The sequence below is a fragment of the Pongo pygmaeus genome, chromosome 19 (genome assembly GCF_028885625.2).
Source record: "Pongo pygmaeus isolate AG05252 chromosome 19, NHGRI_mPonPyg2-v2.0_pri, whole genome shotgun sequence".
Classification (NCBI taxonomy): Eukaryota; Metazoa; Chordata; class Mammalia; order Primates; family Hominidae; genus Pongo; species Pongo pygmaeus.
Genome location: NC_072392.2, coordinates 1,453,552 through 1,477,314, shown reverse-complemented (window position 1 = coordinate 1,477,314; position 23,763 = coordinate 1,453,552). Strand labels below are relative to the sequence as shown.

The window sequence follows — 23,763 nt, the reverse complement described above, 5'->3', positions numbered from 1 at the left end:
AGAGTGTGGAGCGGCGCGCGGGCCGGAGGCGGGGCGGGTGGGGACCCTCCCCGTTTGGGCAGCTCCTGAGGTGTCAGCTCCCTTGTTATCCCCATTTAATTTTTCATCAAGTCATTTTAAGCGCGTATTATTTGCAAGCGCTGATCCAGCGGGGGTACAGTAGTGATGGAGACAAAATTCCTGTCCTTACGGGGTTTAAATTACAGCGGGAGAGATAGACAATAACAAAACCTTGAGGCTCTGTAATAAAAATGTCAGGCCAGGCGCAGTGGCTCACGCTTGTAATCCCAGCACTTTGGGAGGCCCAGGCGGGCGGATCACCTGAGGTCAGGAGTTCGAGACCAGCCTGGCCAACACAGTGAAACCTCGTCTCTACGAAAAATACAAAAATGAGTCGTGTGTGGTGGCGCGTGTCTGTAATCCCAGCTACTGGGGAGGCTGAGGCCGGAGAATGGCTTGAACCCGGGAGGCGGAGGTTGCAGTGAGCCGACATCACACCATTGCACTCCAGCCTGGGAGACACAGCGAAACAACGTCTCAAAGAAAAAAAAAAGTCAGTTAGTGATAAATGTGATGAAGGGAAAAATAGAGTAAAATGGTAAGGGAATTGGCAAGGGGTGCTTCTTCCTGCTGGTTGCCTGCTCCTCCCTCACACTCACTGACAGGAGCTTACACTAGGACAAGAGGTGAAGAGGATTAGGCTGAGGGTGTGCAGGCATTTAAACTGAGGTGCCTTTGCAGCTCGAAAATGGCAGCAATTGCAGGCCAAGCGCTATGCAGAAAAGCGGAAGTTTGGGTTTGTGGATGCCCAGAAGGAAGACATGCCCCCAGAACATGTCAGGAAGATCATTCGAGACCATGGAGACATGACCAACAGGAAGTTCCGCCATGACAAAAGGGTTTACTTGGGGTAAGGAACATCGTGAAATAATTTCATTTGGAATTTGGCCCTTTTCCCTTCTCCCTGTCCCACAGTCTTGGATTGATGCTTTTGACAGCTCATGTTGGTGGATATAAGAGAAAGGAGAAAACCAGTAGGAGTCTCTGGTAATTTCTACATCTTCCACTTATGCAGTCTGTTTCCCCTCTCTTCCCGATCTGGGACTGGTGCTTTAATTTGTCCTGTTGATGGTATATAAGATGTCCTTGGCCAGGTGTGGTGGCTCACGCCTGTAATCCCAGCACTTTGGGAGGCTGAGGCGGGTGGATCATGAGGTCAGGAGATGGAGACCATCCTGGCTAACACGGTGAAACCCCGTCTCTACTAAAAATACAAAAAATTAGCCAGGCGTGGTGGCGGGCGCCTGTAGTCCCAGCTACTCGGGAGGCTGAGGCAGGAGAATGGCGTGAACCTGGGAGACGGAGCTTGCAGTCAGCCGAGATCACGCCACTGCACTCTGGCCTGGGCGAAAGTACGAGACACCGTCTCAAAAAAATAAAAAATAAAAAATAAGATGTCCCTGTGGTTGAGCTGGTTGAAGTCCAGAGTGGGATACTGTGCATAGTGGCAGCCTGTCACTCCTCAGGGACCTGAATTCTGTGTTTGGGGTATTTAATTTCAGAGGTTTCCGTACTCCTGTCTTTTCTGTGGCTCTAAACTGGGCGAGTACAGGTACAGATGTCTTAGCAGATTCCTCTTCTATTTGGACATAAAAATGTTTGCTATGTAATGAACTGGAAGTTTTGTTTATTTCAAAAAATACTTCGAGAACTGTGCTGGCTGCTAGGGATATAGTAGTGAGCAGAGGGTAACAATCTCCGCTTTTCTACAGTGTGCAGTCTAGTGGCCTGACAGACATGAGACAACTGGTGACAGTGAAGTATGGTGAATACTTTATTATGATTTATGAGAAGATGTGGAGGGAATAGGATGTGAGACAGCCGCAAAGCTGTCTCCAGAGGGATAGCTGTTGATTTAGAAGAGCTGATACCAGCATTGTGGGATTATGACGTTTAAGAAGAGTGGTGCAAGGTGAAGTTGGAGAGGGAGAGGCAGGGTTTCTGGGTAGGAAGGGCCTGTGGGCTAAGTTTGGGAGTTTGGATTGTAAGGTAGGATTTACTGTGGAACATGAACATGTGGCTTCTCTGCATGGGACAGGTAGCAGAACACCTCGTCATTTCTAATAGCCTTCTCTTTTTCTAATGTGCCAGTGCCCTAAAGTACATGCCCCACGCAGTCCTCAAACTCCTGGAGAACATGCCTATGCCTTGGGAGCAGATTCGGGATGTGCCTGTGCTGTACCACATCACTGGAGCCATTTCCTTCGTCAATGAGATTCCCTGGGTCATTGAACCTGTCTACATCTCCCAGTGGGGGTGAGAAAGGCTGAAATGTGGTGGGGGCAGTGGTGGTGGTTGGGAGGCAGTGGGTAGAAATGCTTGTGTGATGTTCTTCTCTTCCAGGTCAATGTGGATTATGATGCGCCGAGAAAAAAGAGATAGGAGGCATTTCAAGAGGATGCGTTTTCCCCCTTTCGATGATGAGGAGCCGCCCTTGGACTATGCTGACAACATCCTAGATGTTGAGCCACTGGAGGCCATTCAGCTAGAGCTGGACCCTGAGGAGGATGCCCCTGTGTTGGATTGGTTCTATGACCACCAGCCATTGAGGGACAGCAGGAAGTGAGTGATAGATGGAGATACTACTCCTGGGAGGAGTTCTGGAAACGCAGAAGGAGTCCTGGGAGATCAGTAGGTGGTATGGGTTTGTCTAGCTGCTTACTTGAAGTGGGCCTTTCATTTTTTACCTAGGTATGTGAATGGCTCCACTTACCAGCGCTGGCAGTTCACACTACCGATGATGTCGACTCTCTACCGCCTGGCTAATCAGCTCCTGACAGACTTGGTGGATGACAACTACTTCTACCTGTTTGATTTGAAGGCTTTCTTTACGTCCAAGGCACTCAATATGGCCATTCCTGGAGGCCCCAAATTTGAACCTCTTGTTCGAGACATCAACCTACAGTGAGTTGGAGAGATTAGGGATTTTAGACATTTTGAGTTGAATAAAATGTAATCTTGATCCTTAAAGTCCTGATATAACTTCCAAATTAGTCTGTTTGCGCCAGGTGCAGTGGCTCACACTGTAATCTCAGCACATTGGGAAGCTGAGGCAGGAGGATTGCTTGAGCCCAGAAGTTTGAGACCAACCTGGGCAAAATGGCAAAACCCTATCTTTACCAAAAAATTTAGCTGGGTGTGGTGACACTCGCAGCTTATTATAGTCTCAGTTACTTGGGAAGCTGAGCTGTGGGAGGATTGTTTGAGCCCAGGAGGTCGCAGCTGCAGTGAACGATGATCATGCCATTGCATTCCAGCTTGGGTGGTAGAGTAAGACCCTGTCTCAAAAAAAAAAAAAAAAAAAAAGAAAAGTCTGCTTATTCTTGATGTTGTACTCTAGGGATGAAGACTGGAATGAATTCAACGATATTAACAAGATTATCATCCGGCAGCCTATCCGCACTGAATACAAGATTGCTTTTCCTTACTTGTACAACAATCTTCCACACCATGTCCACCTCACCTGGTAAGAGACCTGGAACACAAAGTTTGGAAAGGAGAAGGCTGCTGTTTAGATTGGGCCAGGGCGGGAAAACTTTGGCTGACTCTTACTTTCATTTTAGGTACCATACTCCCAATGTTGTATTCATCAAAACTGAGGATCCTGATTTGCCAGCTTTCTACTTTGACCCTTTGATCAACCCAATCTCCCATAGGCACTCAGTCAAGGTGAGGAAGGGAAGGGACACTTTCCCTCAGCTCTTCTAGGAGAAATGTCTGAGGTTGGCTGATGTTACTAAACACTCAGGTGGAGGGAGATGTGTTTTCCGTCTTGCTAAGTGTTCCGCTTGAGCTATAAGCGAATATGAGAATTCAGCATTTGCCTTAAAACATGTCATTGCTATAATCCTGGTTTCTGTGATTATCCTTCTGGACTTTATGGTTCTCTTCTTGGGTGCTCTAGATAATCTGTCCTGGTCTGTCCCTATTGTGTTTGTTTGTTTTAGTCTTTATATTGAGATGTAGTTAACATACCATACAAGTTACCCATTTAAAGTGTGTAATTTGATGGTTTTTAGCTTATTCTCAGAGTCATCCCAATTGTCACGACATGCAATTTGAGAATATTTTTATTACTTGAGAAAGAAACCGTTAGCAGTTATTCGCCATTTCTCCCCAACTTCCTTACGCAACCACTAATCTACTTTCTGTCTATAGATTTGGCTATTTTACACATTTCATATAATAGAATGAAATAGAATTGTACACTATGTAGTCTTCAGTGACTGGCTTCTTAAGCTTACCATAATGTTTTTGATGCTCATCTGTGTTCCGTTGTGTCCAAGCCCAGTGTTTGGAGCTTGGGTGGGAGATGATTGCAATGTTGACTTCCTGTGATGTTGGGGCTCCGTTGGGAGGCTTTCTGGTGGTGAGCCAGTTGAGGTGTGAGAAGTGACGCTTGCTTTCCCTGTCTTGTTCTTTGCTGTCTTGGTTTGCTTTGTGCTGGCACTTCAGGGCTGCTTTTGTCAGACAGCCCGGTTTGCATAGCAGATACAGGCTTTGTGCTTGGCCCCAGAGAATTTCCCTCATCTTAAGTCTGTGCCTAGTTCAGCAGGAGCTAAACCCTTAGAGGGATTCCTTTTTCAGAGCCAGGAACCATTGCCGGATGATGATGAGGAATTTGAGCTCCCGGAGTTTGTGGAGCCCTTCCTGAAGGACACACCCCTCTATACAGACAATACAGCCAATGGCATTGCCCTGCTCTGGGCCCCTCGGCCCTTCAACCTACGCTCTGGTCGCACCCGTCGGGCCCTGGACATACCCCTTGTCAAGAACTGGTAAGGTTTTTCCCTGTGGCAGGGGGAATGGTAGTGGATGTATAGGAGAAAAGACTCCAACTAGGTGGGCATGTAGCCTTTTTTTTAAATTCTTTTTTTTTTTTTTTTTTGCATAAAAATGGTAGACAACCCAAGGCTTGCAGCGTTTAGCAGAGTGGCTGGAAGAAGAGATGGCCAGACTCTGGTGGGCTTATTTTTCCAGGTATCGGGAGCATTGTCCTGCCGGGCAGCCTGTGAAAGTGAGGGTCTCCTACCAGAAGCTGCTTAAGTACTATGTGCTGAATGCCCTGAAGCATCGGCCCCCTAAGGCTCAAAAGAAGAGGTAAGGTGCCCCAGGGCCCCTGCGCAGACTTCTGTTTCAGAGATATCAGTAGGCTGACTGTTACTCTCCATGTTCCCACCTCAGGTATCTGTTCCGCTCCTTCAAAGCCACCAAATTCTTTCAGTCCACAAAGCTGGACTGGGTGGAGGTTGGGCTCCAGGTTTGCCGCCAGGGCTACAACATGCTCAACCTTCTCATTCACCGCAAAAACCTCAACTACCTGCACCTGGACTACAACTTCAACCTCAAGCCTGTGAAAACGCTCACCACCAAGGTGCCTGCATTGGACCCTAGGGGCCTCCTGGGCTTTAAGGACAGACAGCTGTTTTGCTCTGGCTACTGATGAAGGCATACATCCAGTTGGGTCCATTGCTCATTCATGTTCTTTCTGTTTTTTGCATCTTCTCCAGGAAAGAAAGAAATCTCGTTTTGGGAATGCTTTCCACCTATGTCGGGAAGTGCTGCGTTTGACTAAGCTGGTGGTGGATAGTCACGTGCAGTATCGGCTGGGCAATGTGGATGCCTTCCAGGTGAGGTTAGGTATTCCCAACCCCTGCCTGGGTGGGGAGGCTGGAGGAAGCCTGTGCTAACCGCGGAGCTGGTTTAAGCTCCAGGTCTGATGGGGCAATTGTATTGCAGCTGGCAGATGGATTGCAGTATATATTTGCCCATGTTGGGCAGTTGACGGGCATGTATCGATACAAATACAAGCTGATGCGACAGATTCGCATGTGCAAGGACCTGAAGCATCTCATCTATTATCGTTTCAACACGGTAAGACCCTGACTTTACTGACTTTTTTTTTTTGAGACAGAATCTTACTCTTGTCTCTTGGGCTGGAGTGCAACGGCATGATCTCGGCTCACTGCGATCTCCGCCTCTTGAGTTCAAGCAATTCTCCTGCCTCAGCCTCCCTAGTAGCAGGGATTACAGGTGCCCGCCACCATGCCCGGCTATTTTTTTTTTTTTTTTTTTTTTTGAGACTGAGTCTTGCTCTGTTGCCCCAGCTGGAGTTCAATGGCACGATCTTGGCTCACCACAGCCTCCGCCTCCCGGGTTGAAGTGATTCTCCTGCTTCAGCCTCCCAAGTAGCTGAGACTACAGGCGTGCACCACCATGCCTGGCTAGTTTTTGAATTTTCAGTAGAGACGGGGTTTCACTGTATTGGCCAGGCTGGTCTTGAACTCCTGACCTCAGGTGATCCACACTCCTCGGCCTCCCAAAGTACTGGGATTACCAGCGTGAGCCACCGTACCCAGCCTCACTGGACTTAACTTTCTTGGATCTTTTTTCATTTATACATTTAGACAGGGCTCTTTCCAGGGACCTATTTGGAGAGCAGCTATGAGTGTGTCCTTGCTGCTCCTTTAAATTCACATGGGCGATCTTAGTTCCTGGTTTTTGCCTTAAGGTTTCTCATTTACCCTTTTGTTTTAGATGTTGAGGTCCCAGAGTTTTTTTTCTTTTTACCCCTTTACTGCCATACATATATTCCTCTATATTATACATACGTGTCCCACCTCTGCCCAGGTTTCTCTTGTTGTTTAAATGCATTGCTAACTTGTGTTGTTAACTTCTGCTTGGGATCATAGGGCCCTGTAGGGAAGGGTCCTGGCTGTGGCTTCTGGGCTGCCGGTTGGCGAGTCTGGCTGTTTTTCATGCGTGGCATTACCCCTTTGTTGGAGCGATGGCTGGGCAACCTCCTGGCCCGGCAGTTTGAAGGTGAGTGGTTTTCTTTGTGTCCAGCTTCTCCTGTTATTGCTTTAAAGGTACCTGCCCCGTTTGAGTCTGTTCCCTGCTCTTCTATGAGCACTCTTCCTACCGGATTGCCTTTAGGTCCAGTTCTCAAATGAGTCTGACCTAGTATTCTATTTCTTGGGCTTCCTTCTGGGGCCTTGAGAGGCAGTCATGCATTTGCAGGAGTGGAAATTCCTCAGAAGCATAGTTGTGAATGTTTAAAGTAGCTCGTCTTTTTGCGTATGCTGGGCACAGGGACGCTTTATTAATACCTAATTTTATTAATAACCATAATGAGTGAGGAGCATGAAGGTAGAGACTCTTACTGAAAGCAAGGAATCTTCCTTGTAATCCCCTTGGGACACTCTACTTCCAGGTCGACACTCAAAGGGGGTGGCAAAGACAGTAACAAAGCAGCGAGTGGAATCACATTTTGACCTTGAGCTGCGGGCAGCTGTGATGCATGATATTCTGGACATGATGCCTGAGGGGATCAAGCAGAACAAGGCCCGGACAATCCTGCAGCACCTCAGTGAAGCCTGGCGCTGCTGGAAAGCCAACATTCCCTGGAAGGTGCGTGTCTCTTGGAGGCGTGAACATCCGTCTTTAAGTTAGGATTACCACTTCGGGAATCATTAGGGGGCTATCTGGCTCCCATCTCTTTTCTTTTCCCTTTTAGAGAGTGGGCTCACCGTGTTGCTTAGGCTGGCCTCAAGCTCCTGAGCTCAACTGATCCTCCTTAGCCTCCTGAGTAGCCGGGACTACAGGTGTGTGCCACAGTACCTGGCTTGATCCTGGCTTGATTGTGCTTTTTGGACTTTTAGGTCCCTGGGCTGCCGACGCCCATAGAGAATATGATCCTTCGATATGTGAAGGCCAAGGCTGACTGGTGGACCAACACTGCCCACTACAACCGAGAACGGATCCGCCGAGGGGCCACTGTGGACAAGACTGTTTGTAAAAAGAATCTGGGCCGCCTCACCCGGCTCTATCTGAAGGCAGAACAGGAGCGGCAGCACAACTACCTGAAGGTTGGGCAGAGTGGGCTGGGCTGGGTGTGAGTGGTGGGGGAGTGGGCCGGAGGGAGGGCTGTAGAGTTGTGACTGAACCTTGTGGGGGGATCGGGCTGTAGCGGGAGGCTAATTGCATGTCCACCTTGCAGGATGGGCCTTACATCACAGCGGAGGAAGCAGTGGCAGTATATACCACCACGGTGCATTGGTTGGAAAGCCGCAGGTTCTCACCCATCCCATTCCCCCCACTCTCCTATAAGCATGACACCAAGTTGCTCATCTTGGCATTGGAGCGGCTCAAGGAAGCTTATAGGTGAGTAGTAGGGTAGATAGGTTCCTGCTTGGGAAGGTGACAGCAGGGAATGGCATCATCCTCAGAGTCCAAAGAAAGAAGGTGTAGCCCCAGTCTTTTCTGGTTTTATTTCCTCCTAGTTTTCCCATTCACCCTTCCCATTGCTTTTGTCAGTGTGAAGTCTCGGTTGAACCAGTCTCAGAGGGAGGAGCTAGGTCTGATCGAGCAGGCCTATGATAACCCCCACGAGGCGCTGTCCCGCATCAAGCGTCACCTCCTCACACAGAGAGCCTTCAAAGAGGTGAGTGAGGCCTCCCAAGTTTTCTTTTTGGTTCTACCAAAGGTAGCAGTTGCCTCAGGTGATTGGTGGATTGGTGTGAACCAGCCTCCTTGTCCCACAGGTGGGCATTGAGTTCATGGATCTCTATAGCCACCTCGTTCCGGTATATGACGTTGAGCCCCTGGAGAAGATAACTGATGCCTACCTGGACCAGTACCTGTGGTATGAAGCCGACAAGCGCCGCCTCTTCCCACCCTGGATTAAGCCTGCTGACACAGAACCGCCTCCGCTGCTTGTTTACAAGTGGTGTCAAGGTAGAACTTTCCTGAGATTGCCCTGTGAGGAACGGGGGAGGAATTTAGTTCTACGTCACAATTCTCATCTGGGCAGCATGATTGGTTTACTCTCTTGATGTGTGGTAGTAAAGGGAAGTAGTGTTCATGTTAAACTGAGGAAAAGCCCATAGTCAAAGCAATCCAGATGAATACGTGGAATCGTAGTGGGATTGGTTATGGAAGGTAATGATAGTTACTGTGGGGCTAGTCTTGAAAGAGGATTTCTAACCTGCTGGAGACCTGCCTTGCTATTCCTCAGGCATCAATAACCTGCAGGACGTGTGGGAGACAAGTGAAGGCGAGTGCAATGTCATGCTAGAATCCCGCTTTGAGAAGATGTATGAGAAGATCGACTTGACCCTGCTCAATAGGCTGCTGCGCCTCATCGTGGACCACAACATAGCCGACTACATGACAGCCAAGAACAACGTTGTCATCAACTATAAGGTGTGTCTCAGGCGCAGTAGCACGGAATCGTGTGTGGAGTGGTTGTCTGGCCCACTGACTCAGAATTTGCTGAGGAGGAGGCTGAGTGCGGTGGCTCACGCCTGTAATCCCAGCACGTTGGGAGGCTGAGACGGGCGGATCACGAGGTCAGGAGTTCGAGACCAGTCTGGCCAACATGGTGAAACCCCGTCTCTACTTAAAAAAATACAAAAATTAGTTGTGTGTGGTGGTGGGCACCTGTAATCTCAGCTACTCGGGAGGCTGAGGCAGGAGAATCACTTGAACCCGGGAAGTGGAGGTTGCAGTGAGCTGATATTGCGCCATTGCACTCCAGCCTGGGTGACTGAGCACAACTCTGCCTCGGCGAGGAGCGGGGAAATAGAATTTGCTGAGGGGAGAACAAAAGATGTTGACCCTGGAGAATCCTGGGACATGGCTCAGGTTGTTAAGAATTATAGTTCTTTCTTTCTAGGACATGAACCATACAAATTCATATGGGATCATCAGAGGCCTGCAGTTTGCCTCATTCATCGTGCAGTATTATGGCCTGGTGATGGATTTGCTTGTATTGGGATTGCACCGGGCCAGTGAGATGGCTGGGCCCCCTCAGATGCCAAATGACTTTCTCAGTTTCCAGGACATAGCCACTGAGGCTGCCCACCCCATCCGTCTCTTCTGCAGATACATTGATCGCATCCATATTTTTTTCAGGTGAGGGCTTTCCTGGATTCCTAGCCCTGCAGGGTACTGAGGCATATGCTTTGCCTCTGAAATCAGCTATTGTACCTGAGTGGACTTAACTGCTGTTGGGGCTTTAAAATGGAATGAAGCAGCTGGGCGCGGTGGCTCACGCCTGTAATCCCAGCACTTTGGGAGGCCAAGGCAGGCAGATCACGAGGGCAGGACATCGAGACCATCCTGGCTAACACAGTGAAACCCCGTCTCTACTAAAAATACAAAAAATTAGCCAGGCGTGGTGGCAGGCGCCTGTAGTCCCAGCTACTTAGGAGGCTGAGGCTGGAGAAGGGTGTGAATCTGGGAGGTGGAGCTTGCAGTGAGCCGAGATTGCGCCACTGCGCTCCATCCCGGGGACAGAGCGAGACTCCGTCTCAAAAAATAAATAAATAAAAATAAAAATAAATGAAATGGAATGAAGTCCGGGGAGGGTGGGGGTAGGATGGGGTGGGGTCTCCGTCTATGGAGCTGGAAGACTCGTGGGTGTCCCAAATCTCAGTGTATTGGGGCCTCAGCAATGTACCTGGTCTGGTGTAGGTTCACAGCAGATGAGGCTCGGGACCTGATTCAACGTTACCTGACAGAGCACCCTGACCCCAACAATGAAAACATCGTTGGCTATAATAACAAGAAGTGCTGGCCCCGAGATGCCCGCATGCGCCTCATGAAACATGATGTTAACTTGTGAGTCTAGGTTGGGGCTGTGTGAGCTGGAAGGACATAGGCTAAGGGCCCAGAGAGGGCATACCTGAGGCTGTGTCCTGGGTGGGAGAGGCGTGGCTGTGTCAGGATATTATCAGTTGGCCTTTGAAGGGAAGTTCCTTCCAAGAAACTGATGTGACCGTGTGTTCTCTGTGGGCAGAGGCCGGGCAGTATTCTGGGACATCAAGAACCGCTTGCCACGGTCAGTGACTACAGTTCAGTGGGAGAACAGCTTCGTGTCTGTGTACAGTAAGGACAACCCCAACCTGCTATTCAACATGTGTGGCTTCGAGTGCCGCATCCTGCCTAAGTGCCGCACCAGCTATGAGGAGTTCACCCACAAGGACGGGGTCTGGAACCTGCAGAATGAGGTACAGCCTGGGAGGGGCTGGGAGTGACATGAGCGCGCCTGCACTTCCTGGGTCAGTCACCGGAGCCTTGTTGGGTGGAAAGGCTGAGTGTGGGCACAGTTGGCTCTTGCTTCTATGGGAGTTCCTCAGACAAGTTAACCTTGACTTTGTGGTTTAGGTTACTAAGGAGCGCACAGCTCAGTGTTTCCTGCGTGTGGATGATGAGTCAATGCAGCGTTTCCACAACCGTGTGCGTCAGATTCTCATGGCCTCTGGCTCCACCACCTTCACCAAGGTACAAGGCCGTCATCCCCGGCTTCCCTCTTGTCCTCTGCTGTCCTCTGCTCATTTCACATCCCTTTCACTACTTCCCCTGCTGGCTTCTTCCTTCTCCTCTTTGCTTAGTGTGCCAGTTTCCATGCTCTGTGCAATAGTGGCTTATAGTACGTCAGGTCACTTCCTAGTTATTTTCTGAGCATTCCTTGTAGAAATTCTATAGTCTCCTTCTTGTGGAGTTGTGATGATTCTAAATTAAGGCAAGAATAAAAGTTGGATTTATTATTTTGAACAGAAAAGCATTATTTTTGCATTTTCTCGGGGGCTTATCTAAGTCATGTTAACCAGTGGCGTAGAGAACCTGTGAAAAAGCAGCTCTCGTAGGCATCTCAGGGTTCGTTTCTCCTTTACTTACCTTCGGAGGCCCAGTGAAGGCAACTGGAATTGAGAAAGAAAAAGCTGAGGAATTTTGAACTACGTATATTTAAGTTTTCCCAAAATTTAAAAAGTTACCTCGGCCAGGCGCGGTGGCTCACACCTGTAATCCCAGCACTTTGGGAGGCCAAGGCTGGTGGATCACCTGACGTCAAGAGTTTGAGACCAGCCTGGCCAATGTGGTTCTGAACCCTTGTCTCTGCTAAAAATACAAAAATGAACCGGGCCTGGTGGCAGACTCCTGTAATCCCAGCTACTTGGGAGGCTGAGGCAGGAGAATTGCTTGAACCTGGGAGGCGGAGGTTGCTGTGAGTCGAGATCGTACCATTGCACTCCAGCCTGGGCGACAGAGCAAAAACTCTATCTCAAAAAAAAAAAAAAAAAAAAAGTTACCTTACTCTGGTTTCCATTAGAGTAACTCTTAGCTATAACATTTTTCTTGCATTCCGACCTTCATATCTCTAAATGTGCAGCATTTGCGTGCGCAGAAATGTTTTCTCTTTTTTAGTTAAGTCTGTTAAGGATACGTTCTATTATGTTTTAGAACTATTGCATTACGGTTGAGTTTCCTTTATCCAAAATTCTTGGGACCAGAAATGTTTTGGATTTCAGATTTTCTTTTTTAATATTTTCATTATTTTTATTAGAGACAGGGTCTCACTGTCACTTAGGCTGAAGTGCAGTGGTGCTATCATAGCTCACTGCAGCTCAAGTGATCCTCACACCTCAGCCTCCCGAGTATCTGGGACCACAGGTGCATACGCCACCATGCCTGGCTAATTTTTAATTTTTTTTTTTTTTTTGAGACGTAGTCTTGCTCTGTCTCCCGGGCTGGAGTGCAGTGGCGCAATCTCGGCTCACCGCAAGCTCCGCCTCCCAGGTTCACCCCATTCTCCTGCCTCAGCCTCCTGAGTAGCTGGGACTACAGGCGCCTGCCACCACGCCCGGCTAATTTTTTGTGTTTTTAGTAGAGAAGGGGTTTCACCGTGTTAGCCAGGATGGTCTCGAACTCCTGACCTCATGATCCGCCTGCCTCAGCCTCCCAGAGTACTGGGATTACAGGTGTGAGCCACCACGCCCGGCCTAATTTTTAAATTTTTTGTAGAGCTGGGATCTCACTCTCTTGTCCAGGCAGGTCTCGGATTCTTTGGGTTCAAGCAGTCCTCCTGCCTTAGCCTCTCATAGTGCTGGATTATAGGTGTGAGCCACCGTGCCCAGCCTTGAAATATTTTCATTATACTTACAGATTCAGCATCCCTAATCCAAAATTTGAAATGCCCCAATGAGCATTTCCTTTGAGCATCATGTTGGTGCTCAGAATGTTGGGACTCAGAAAGTTTCAGCTTTTTGAGCATTCTGGGTTTTAGATTAACCTGTATCTGGGAATCAGTGAGAGCACTAGAGTTAGTGATTGCTCTAGCCCAGTCTGGAAGTGGAAGAGGAAAGGATTCCTGAAAGAAGTAGCATGTGATGAGACAGGTGAGGGAGAGCATTCCTTTAGCCAGAAGTGTGGCGATGGTAACTAGCTTGGTGTACATGGGACCATGGAAAGTTCAAGGTTTGTTGGAGTAAATTGTGGAATTGGGAATGTTAAGAGATGAGGGTGGATAAATAGTGGAGAACCATATCACGGAGGGCATCGCACACCTTAGGAAGAATTATGTAAGGGTCTTAAGCACAGAGTGACTTTGTCAGATTTGTTTTTCTTTCTTTTTTTTTTTTCTTTTTTTTAACTTCCCACACTACAGATGTAGACTTTGTCAAATTTCTGTGTTAGATGATTCACTCTTGCAGCTGTGAGAAAGATGGACCTGAAAGGATAGGATGGGAGACCAGGTTTGGGGACCACTGAAGTCCAGATAAAAATGATGAGAGCAGGCCGGGCACAGGGGCTCTCACCTGTAATCCCAGCACTTTGGGAGGCCCAGGCAGGTGCATCACCTGAGGTCAGGAGTTTGAGACCAGCCTGACAAACATGGGGAAACCCTATCTCTACTTAAAATATGAAAATTAGCTGGGCGTGGTGGCGCACACCTGTAATCCCAGCTACACAGGAGGCTGAGGCAGGAGAATCGCTTGAACCCGGGAGGCAGAGGTTGCAGTGAGCCGAGATCCCACCAGTGCACTCCAGCCTGGCAACAGGGTGAGACTCTGTCTCCAAAAAAATACATAAATCAATAAAAATGATGAGAGCACTGAAAGTAGAGGTCGGAAGAGGGGAGCAGATTTGATAAGAAGTTAGCAGATAAAATCAGCAGAACTTTGTGGTCCTGGGATGCTCAAAGAAAAGTCAAAAATGATGTGCAGATTTTGGCATGGGTGACTAGGTGGATGTTAGTGCCACCAACTGGAGGACTACATGAACAAGAGCAGGTTTAGGATGGAAGATAAATCTAGTTTAGGATATATGAAGTTTGAAGTTCCTGAGAACATTCAGATGGAGATTTCCCCAGGTATTTATTTATACCTTATTTCTTCAGTTCCAAGATACATATTTAAGTACATAAATACACGTGTATAGATTGCCTATTCCTTCTGCTCCCTTAGTGGTGCCTCTTTAATTGATGATCTGTTAGATTTGATTTAAAAAGTATGAGTGTGACATTCCAGGGAGAGAAATGAAACTAGAAAGGTAAGAGCAGTCAGGGATAGCTTAGAGGTTCCCAGGTGAGTAGCAATCTGAAGAAGCATGGGGAACAGGTCTGGATTAAAGATGTAGATTTAGGAGCCTATCCACAAAAGGTCAAAAGCTCAAGAATGAGTGACATCACCCGGGGACAATGTAGAGTGAGAAGAGGAGAGGGAAGAATTTGGAACTGTGGGGAATACTAAGATTAAGTGTGGCCAGAACCTGTGGGAGAGGGCTGGGTCTTGGAACCAAGGCTTTCAGGAACAGGTGTCCAGAATTGGGGTGATGCTTAGCAGTGTCAGTTGCCTAAGAGCATTTTGGTTAGATAAGGACTGAAAAGTATCCATTAGATTTGGCAGTTAGGACGTCATTGGTGACCTTAGCAGGAGCTGTTACAGAAATAGTAGGGATGGAAGCCAGATGGCAGTGGGTGAGGCTTCATGGGAAGTGAGTGAGTGGAGACAGCAAGGACAATCTGTTTGCCAGTTGAAGAGAAGGAAGGACATCAGATGCCACCTAGAGGGAGCTGTAAGTCAGTGCAGGTGTTTTTGAATGACAGTGACTTGAGTATGTTTTAATTAAGGAGCCCAGTAGCAGTTGAGTGTACAATAGAAAAGTGTGGAATTGGCCAGACGCAGTGGCTCACGCCCGTAATCCCAACACTTTGGGAGGCCAAGGTGGGCGAATCACCAAGTCAGGAGTTTGAGACCAGCCTGGCCAACATGGTGAAACGCCGTCTCTACTAAAAATAAAAAAATTAGCCTGGCATGGTGGTGGGTGCCTGTAATCTCAGCTACTTGGGAGGCTGAGGCAGGAGAATTGCTTGAACCCAGGAGGTGGAGGTTGCAGTGAGCCAAGATCATGCCACTGCACTCCAGCCTCGGCGACAGAGCAAGACTCCATCTCGAAGAAAAGAAAAGTAGGTAATTGATGAGCAGAGGTGCAGAGGGTCTCACTAGGGATAGAATAAAGAGCAAGCAGAGGAAAAATCCTCTGAACCTAACAGGAAAGACGTCTGGAAAGATGTGGATATAGATGAGGTTAGTGGGAAGCTATAACCGGATTTTGAGTTTTTCAGCTTTGCTTGGGCTGGAGTTAGGGGAAAGAGTTGTGCGTAGTGAATTTGATGGTATTAGGGTATGATGATGATTGCTGAAGAAACTGAGAGGGATTGGAAGCTGTGTTGAGAGCTCAGGTGGGTTTTGGGAAGACAACTCTGAGCATTTGTTTTTCCCAGAATCACCCAGCTACTCAGTGACAGGGATGGAGAAGGTGGATAGATTACACTGGTGATTAAGGAACAGAGCTCCATTAGAAGACAGTTGTAGAGTGGTAAGGGATTGAATGCAAGGGAATTAAGAGTGCGGGACATAGTCGGGCGTGGTGGCTCATACCTATAATCCCAGCACTTTGGGAGGCTGAGGCAGGTGGATCACGAGTTCAGGAGATCGAGACCATCCTGGCTAACGCGGTGAAACCCCGTCTCTACTAAAAATACAAAAAATTAGCCTGGCATGGTGGCGGGCACCTGTGGTCCCAGCTAGTCGGGAGACTGAGGCAGGAGAATGGCAGGAACCTGGGAGGCAGAGCTTGCAGTGAGCTGAGATCGCGACACTGCACTCCAGCCTGGGTGACAGAGCGAGACTCTGTCTCAAAAAAAAAAAAAAAAAAAAAGAATGCTGGACCCCATTGAGATCCTGGAAGAGGGGAGAGGAGAGAGAGCAGAAGAGGCCGTTGGCCTGGGAAAGAATTGTAGGCATCAGGGAACTGGATATAAGAAGTTAGAGGCTGAGGAGTTGAGGAGTGTCTGAGAGGGTAAGGATGCAGTTAACTATAGTGGTTAGAAGCACAGGCTCTGGAGTCAGATGGGGTTCACATCATACCTTTGTCATATTACTAGTTGGGATCTTGGGAAAATTGCCTATGCTGGGCCTCAGTTCCCTCATCTGTAAAATAGGGATACTGATATGGCCTAGCTCAGACAGTTTTTGTGAGAATTAAATGAAATGGGGTATTTAGTAAGCCATATTACTTGATAAATTGCTTGATAAAGCTGGGCACGGTGGCTTATGCCTGCAATCCCAGCACTTTTGGAAGCTGAGGTGGGAGGACTGCTTGAGCCCAGGAATTCGAGACCAGCTTAGGCAACATAGCAAGATCCCGTTTATATTTAAAAATAAGTAAATAGGCCGGGTGCGGTGGCTCACGCCTGTAATCCCAGCACTTTGGGATGCCGAGGTAGGTGGATTACGAGGTCAGGAGTTCAAGACCAGCCTGGCCAATATGGTGAAACCCCATCTTTACTAAATATACAAAAATTAGCCAGGCGTGGTGGCACATGTCTGTAGTCCCAGCTACTCCGGAGGCTGAAGCAAGAGAATCACTTGAGCCCCGGAGGTGGAGGTTGCAGTGAGCTGAGATTGCGCCACTGCACTCCAGCCTGGGTGACAAAGTGAGACTCCATCTCAAAAAAAAAAAAAAAGCTATGTCATGGGCAAGTTCTATAACTTGTTTTTTTATGAAGACATAAGAGGTATAATATATATAAATTTCTTACCATGGTACCTAGTACATGTAGACCTGAGTAAATATTGTTTTCCTTCCTGCCTCCCCTTATCCCCCAGGAATTTCTGCTATTTAGTAAAGGAACACTGGGCTCCTCAGGAATTTATGCTTCCTGCCCTTCAGGGATAGAGCACTGTTAACTACAACAGAAATACTGTGTTCCATTACACACATCAGCAATTCCAAGTGCAGTCAAGAGAATTTACTAAACCTAATGGAAATTGTCCACTTGCCTTTACCCCAGTATCTAGCCCATCCTGGCCCCTGGCCCTCCTCTTTTTTTTTTTTGAGACGAAGTCTTGCTCTGTTGCCCAGGCTGGAGTGCAGTGGCATAATTTCAGCTCACTGCGACCTCCGCCTCCCGGGTTTAAGTAATTCTCCTGCCTCAGCCTCCTGATTAGCTGGGATTACAGGTGCCCGCCACCATGCCTGGGCAATTTTTGTATTTTTTGTAGAGACAGGATTTCACCATGTTGGTCAGGCTGGTCTCGAACTCCTGACCTCATGATCCGCCTGTCTCGGCCTCCCAAAGTGCTGGAATTACAGGCATGAGCCACCGCACCCGGCCCCCCTCCTTTCTGTAGATCTGCCTGGTTGTCTCATCCTGTGGATATGCGAGATGCTCAGTCTAGCTTTTGTATTAGGGTTTGAGCTGTTATCTCACCTGTAGTCTTTTCTCCTTGCTTGTCTGAATACTATTTGCTCAAGGCAGATTACTATAGTAACTCCAGCCAATGCACTCTTTCACCTCAATAATTGTTCAGAAGACATTTTTTACCTTAAAGTCTTGACTATATCATTTGGTATTTTGTGGTTTGCTATCTTGTTTTATTGAGCTTTTCAAAGAAACAGCTTTGGTTTCATTAATTTTTATGGTTTTTCTCTTTTTTATTGCGTGGATTTTTTTTTTCTTTTCTTTTTGAGATGGGGTCTCTGTGACCCAGGTTGGTGTGCAGTGTCGCAATCTCAGCTTACTGTAACCTCTGCCTCCCAGGCTCAGGAGACCCTCCCACCTTAGCCTCCCAAGTAGCTGGGACCACAGGCACATGCCACCATGCCTGGCTGATTTTTCTTTGTATTTTGGATACAGACAGTTTCGCCACGTTGCCCAGGCTGGTCTTGAATTCCTGAGCTCAGGTAATCCACCCCCCTGGGCTCCCAAAGTGCTGGGATTGTAGGTGTGAGCCACCACACCTGGCCTTTTTGCATTGATTTCTTCTCTTATCATAGCCATCCCCTTTGCTAGTTTGTTAAGGTAAAAGATTAGATTATCAATTTTGGACCTTTCTCTTTTTTTTTTTTTTTTTTTGAGACGGAGTCTCGCCCTGTCACTCAGGTTGGAGTGCAGTGGCGCGATCTCGGTTCACTGCAAGCTCCGTCTCCCGGGTTCACACCATACTCCTGCCTCAGCTCCCAAGTAGCTGGAAATACAGGTGCCCGCCACCACACCCGGCTAATTTTTTTTTTTTTTGTATTTTTACTAGAGACACGGTTTCACCGTGTTTGCCAGGATGGTCTTGATCTCCTGACCACTTCCTGATCCGCTTGCCTCGGCCTCCCAAAGTGTTGGGATTACAGGTGTGAGCCACCGCGCCCGGCCTGGACCTTTTTCTTTTTCTTTTTCTTTTTTTTTTTTTTGAGATGGAGTCTCACTCTCTCGCCCAGGCTGGAGTGCAGTGGCGCGATCTCAGCTCACTGCAACCTCCACCCTCTGAGTTCAAGCGATTCTCCTGCCTCAGCCTCCCGAGTAGCTAGGATTACAGGTGCCTGCCACCGTGCCCGGCTAATTTTTTTTTGTATTTTTAGTAGAGACAGGGTTTCACCATCTTGGACAGGCTGGTCTTGAATTCTTGACCTTGTGATCCACCTGTCGTGGCCTCCCAAAGTGCTGGGATTACAGGCATGAGCCACCGTGCCCAGCTGACCTTTCTCTTTTTTTTTTTTTTGAGACGGAGTCTTGCTGTGTCACCCAGGCTGGAGTGCAGCGGTGTGATCTCGGCTCACTGCAGCCTCTGCCTCCTGGGTTCATGTCATTCTCCTGCCTCAGCCTCTTGAGTAGCTGGGACTACAGGCACCCGCCACCATGCCCAGCTAATTTTTTGTAGTAGAGATGGGGTTTCACCGTGTTAGCCGGGATGGTCTCGATCTCCTAACCTCATGATCCACCCGCCTTGGCCTCCCAAAGTGCTGGGATTACATGTGTGAGCCACCGTGCCTGGCCAACCTTTCTCTTTTTCTAGTAGAATTATTCACTTCCGTAAATTTTCCTCTCAGCATTGCTTTAGCTGCATTCCTCCCTTTTTTTTTTGAGGCGGAGTCTCACGTTGTCGCCTGGGCTAGAGTGCAGTGGCACGATCTCGGCTCACTGCAACCTCCGCCTACCCTGTTCAATCGATTCTCCTGCCTCAGCCTCCCAAGTAGCTGGGATTACAGATGCCTGCCACCACACCCAGCTAATTTTTTTTTGTATTTTTAGTAGAGACAGGGTTTCACCATGTTGGCCAGGCTGGTCTTGAACTCCTGACCTCGTGATTCACCCGCCTTGGCTTCCCAAGGTACTGGGATTACAGATATGAGCCATCGTGCCTGGCCCCATTCCTCACATTTTAATATGTTGTGTTTTCATTTTTATTTAGTTAAAAGTATATTCTAATTTCCCTTATGAGTTCATATTTCACCTTAGGTTGTTTCAAATTATGCTGTTTACATATTTGGGGGTTTCCCTTATTAGTTTCTACTTTGATTCCATTATGATTAGGAAACATGTTCTATGTGATCTTAGTTTTAAAAAATGTATCAAGATTTTTTTAAAAAATAATTAATTTAGAGGTGGGGTCTCACTCTTGCCTAGGTTGGACTCAAACGCCTGGGTGCAAGCGATCCTCCTGCCTCAGCCTTCCAAAGAATTGGGATTACGGGCATGAGCTACTGCACCTGACTGAGGCTGACTTTTTGATGTCCTAGCATACAGTCTATCTTGGTGCCTGTCCCACGTGTGCTGGAAAATATCTATTAATCTGTATTCTGCTATTGTTAGGTTGAGTGTTTTACAAACAGTCAATTGGTTACATTGCTCAAGCCTTCTATATCCTTAGTGATATTTTTTGTATACTTCTATCGATTACTGAGGAATATTAGAAATCTCTAGTAATCCCAGCAGTTTGGGAAGCTGAGGCTGGTGGATTGCTTGAGCACAGGAGTTCAAGACCATCCTGGGCAACATAGCAAAACCCCATTTCTACAAAAAAATACAAAAATTAGCTGGGTGTAGTGGTACACGCCTGTAGTCCCAGCTACTTGGAAGGCTGAGGTGGGAGATCTTGAGCCTGGGAGGTGGAGGCTGCAATGAGTGGAGATGGTGCCATTGCACTCCAGCCTGGGCAACAGAGCAAGACCCACGCTATCTTGCTTGAGAGAAAGCTCCAGCTACAGCTGTGAGTTTATTGTCTTTCAGGTCCATCATTTTTGAAATTCTGTTATTAGTTACATAATGTATTTAGGATCATTAGGTCTTCTGAACAAGTTGACTACTTTATCGTATCAAATATCCCTCTGTATTCCTGATAGCATTCCATGGTCTGAAGTCTTTGTCTTATATCAGTAGTGCCACTCCAGCTTTGTTTTGTGTTTGCATAAGTGTATTTTTCCATCTTTTTACTGTTAATCTGTGTCTTTGTAACTAAAGTTTATTTCTTATAGACAGCATATAGTTGGATATCTTTTTTTTTTTTTTGGTTTGAGATGGAGTCTCTCCCTTTGTTGCCCAGGCTGGAGTGCAGTGGCATGATCTTGGTTCAGTGCAACCTCTGCCTCCCGAGTTCAAGACATTCTCCTACCTCAGCCTCCCAAGAAACTGAGACTACAGGCGCACGCCACCATGCCCAGCTAATTTTTGTATTTTTAGTAGAGATGGGGTCTCACCATGCTGTCCAGGCAGATTTCGAACTCCTGACCGCGAGGCCCGCCTCGGCCTCCCAAAGTGCTGGGATTACAGGTGTGAGCCACCATGCACGACCTTTTTATTTAAATCCAATTTGACAATGTTTGCCTTACAAATGGTCTAAATACCTCAATTAAGGTTAATGTAACTATCAGTGTGGCAATGTAGCTCAGTTTAAATCTACCGTCTCATTCTTTTTTTTTAATTATTTTTTCTGCTTTTCTCTTGTCCTGCCTTCTTCGGAATTTAGTTGTTTTGTGACTTTATCTCCACTTTTCACTTATTTGGCTACATGGTTTTTTTCTTATTGTTTGCTCTAAGGTTTACAGTATACATCCCTCACTTACAGTGATCTACTGTGACCATTAGTCTACTACGGATCACTTCACATATAGTACAAGAACCTTAGAATAATACACTTCAAGTTCCACTCCCACTCTTAGTAGTATTTTTGTCATAACATTTTAATTGTACATGTATTATAAGTGCTATAATACTTTGCTACTCTTTTTGCTTTGAACAGCCTTCATTTTTTGTAAAAATTGCAAAATGAGAAAAAATATTTTTTGCATTTTACCCACATACTTACTATTTCTGGTGTTCTTCACTAGTTTGTATAGCTCCATCTGGTGTGCTTTTTTTTTTTTTTTTTTTTTTTTTTTGGAGACAGAGTCTCGCTCTGTCTCCCAGGCTGGAGTGCAGTGGTGCGATCTCAGCTCACTGCAACCTCTGCTTCCTGGGTTCAATTTTTGTATTTTTAGTAGAGACGGTTTCGTGTTGGCCAGGCTGGTCTTGAACTCCTGACCTCAAGTGATCCACCCACCTCGGCCTCCCAAAGTGCTGGAATGACAGGTGTGAGCCACCATGCCTGCCCCAGGAAAACCATTTTCTTTTTTTTTTTCCTGAGATGGAGTCTCACTCTGTTGCCCAGGCTGGAGTGCAGTGGCACGATCTCAGCTCACTGCAACCTCCACCTCCCGGGTTCAAGTGATTCTCCTGCCTCAGCCTCCTGAGTAGCTGGGATTACAGGCGTCTGCCACCACACCCGGCTAATTCTTGTATTTTTAGTAGAAACAGGGTTTTGCCATGTTGCCCAGGCTGGTCTCCAACTCCTGGGCTCAAGCAGTCCTCCCACCTTGGCCTCCCGAAGTGCTGGGTTTATAGGCATGAGCCACCACTCCCAGCCTCATTGTGGTTTTGCAGAATTTCCCTAGTGACTAATGATGTTGAACTCAAATCTTTCTTGAGTAGTAGGGATAAAACTAACTGGATCAAGTAGTCTCCACCCTCCCTGCCCCGGCTCATCTGTAATTTACTTTTTTTTCTACTATCTTTAGATTGTGAATAAGTGGAATACAGCTCTCATTGGCCTTATGACATACTTTCGGGAGGCTGTGGTGAACACCCAAGAGCTCTTGGACTTACTGGTAAAGTGTGAGAACAAGATCCAGACACGTATCAAGATTGGACTCAACTCCAAGATGCCCAGTCGGTTCCCCCCGGTTGTGTTCTACACCCCTAAGGAGCTGGGTGGACTCGGCATGCTCTCAATGGGCCATGTGCTCATCCCCCAGTCCGACCTCAGGTACAGCCCAGTTAAATGTGTTTCTAAACCCTATTGCTCAGGCCCTAAGGGAAGTGGGTATTTCTTTAGTTTTAGGCTTTATTTTTTCTCTCATCTTGGTTGTACCCCCAAACAGGTGGTCCAAACAGACAGATGTAGGCATCACACACTTTCGTTCAGGAATGAGTCATGAAGAAGACCAGCTCATCCCCAACTTGTACCGCTACATACAGCCATGGGAGAGCGAGTTCATTGATTCTCAGCGGGTCTGGGCTGAGTACGCACTCAAGAGGCAAGAGGCCATTGCTCAGAACAGGTGGGCACCTAGGAGAGCATGCCAGCCCTGGGGCTGGGGCAGGTGGTGGCCTTTGAACCATGTGGAGTTCAGGGCCAGAGTGTGGCACGGTTGTATGGAGGTGAGAAGGCTGGTTCTACTGACCCTAATTATTTTTGGCCAGGAAGGAGTGCTGAGCTCCTCGTGTGAGATCGCGTTTTGACTTGGATCTTTCTTTTTTTGGAAGACGCCTGACTTTAGAAGACCTAGAAGATTCATGGGATCGTGGCATTCCTCGAATCAATACCCTCTTCCAGAAGGACCGGCACACACTGGCTTATGATAAGGGCTGGCGTGTCAGAACTGACTTTAAGCAGTATCAGGTATGTGGAGGGAGGAGATTTTCCCTGAGTCAGGAAAATCCATGGCTATCCCGGAAACTTGGGGCAATAGGCACCCAGAAGCTTGACCATGCCTGCCTTGCCATCTAGGTTTTGAAGCAGAATCCGTTCTGGTGGACACACCAGCGGCATGATGGGAAGCTCTGGAACCTGAACAACTACCGTACAGACATGATCCAGGCCCTGGGCGGTGTGGAAGGCATTCTGGAACACACACTCTTTAAGGGCACTTACTTCCCTACCTGGGAGGGGCTTTTCTGGTGAGGATTCTCCTCTCTTAGAGGGACCTATCACAACCCTTTGAGCTCATCTCTTGTGTGCATCTGTGATTTCCTGTGGTGTTTCCCAGACAGCCACCTCCAGGAGGTCAGCAGTGTGCTGGGAGATGGCAGGATATCACCTCACCTGCTTCTCTTGCTCCCCAGGGAGAAGGCCAGTGGCTTTGAGGAATCTATGAAGTGGAAGAAGCTAACTAATGCTCAGCGATCAGGATTGAACCAGATTCCCAATCGTAGATTCACCCTCTGGTGGTCCCCGACCATCAATCGAGCCAACGTGAGTGTGATTGACACTGGAGATGGGAAGCTAAAAACAGTTGTTTCTTCTTGCCTTGGTTATGTCATGAGCG

At 47.6% G+C, this 23,763-nt stretch overlaps 1 protein-coding gene across 1 annotated transcript in view; it reads left to right on the top strand.

Moving 5' to 3' along the window:
* PRPF8 (pre-mRNA processing factor 8) overlaps positions 1-23,763 on the top strand; it is a 34,394-nt gene that overhangs the window by 423 nt on the left and 10,208 nt on the right. The window contains exons 3-29 of the mRNA XM_054459736.2: positions 742-910; positions 2,152-2,316; positions 2,404-2,622; positions 2,752-2,964; positions 3,401-3,526; positions 3,624-3,729; positions 4,648-4,838; positions 5,041-5,160; positions 5,245-5,434; positions 5,571-5,690; positions 5,800-5,934; positions 6,753-6,882; positions 7,274-7,470; positions 7,722-7,928; positions 8,060-8,223; positions 8,377-8,503; positions 8,604-8,796; positions 9,077-9,264; positions 9,737-9,975; positions 10,537-10,683; positions 10,862-11,072; positions 11,230-11,346; positions 22,234-22,481; positions 22,597-22,776; positions 22,982-23,117; positions 23,226-23,395; positions 23,561-23,690. Of these exons, the coding sequence (XP_054315711.1) occupies positions 742-910; positions 2,152-2,316; positions 2,404-2,622; positions 2,752-2,964; positions 3,401-3,526; positions 3,624-3,729; positions 4,648-4,838; positions 5,041-5,160; positions 5,245-5,434; positions 5,571-5,690; positions 5,800-5,934; positions 6,753-6,882; positions 7,274-7,470; positions 7,722-7,928; positions 8,060-8,223; positions 8,377-8,503; positions 8,604-8,796; positions 9,077-9,264; positions 9,737-9,975; positions 10,537-10,683; positions 10,862-11,072; positions 11,230-11,346; positions 22,234-22,481; positions 22,597-22,776; positions 22,982-23,117; positions 23,226-23,395; positions 23,561-23,690 (4,538 nt within the window). The remainder of the gene's footprint in view (positions 1-741; positions 911-2,151; positions 2,317-2,403; positions 2,623-2,751; positions 2,965-3,400; positions 3,527-3,623; positions 3,730-4,647; positions 4,839-5,040; positions 5,161-5,244; positions 5,435-5,570; positions 5,691-5,799; positions 5,935-6,752; positions 6,883-7,273; positions 7,471-7,721; positions 7,929-8,059; positions 8,224-8,376; positions 8,504-8,603; positions 8,797-9,076; positions 9,265-9,736; positions 9,976-10,536; positions 10,684-10,861; positions 11,073-11,229; positions 11,347-22,233; positions 22,482-22,596; positions 22,777-22,981; positions 23,118-23,225; positions 23,396-23,560; positions 23,691-23,763) is intronic.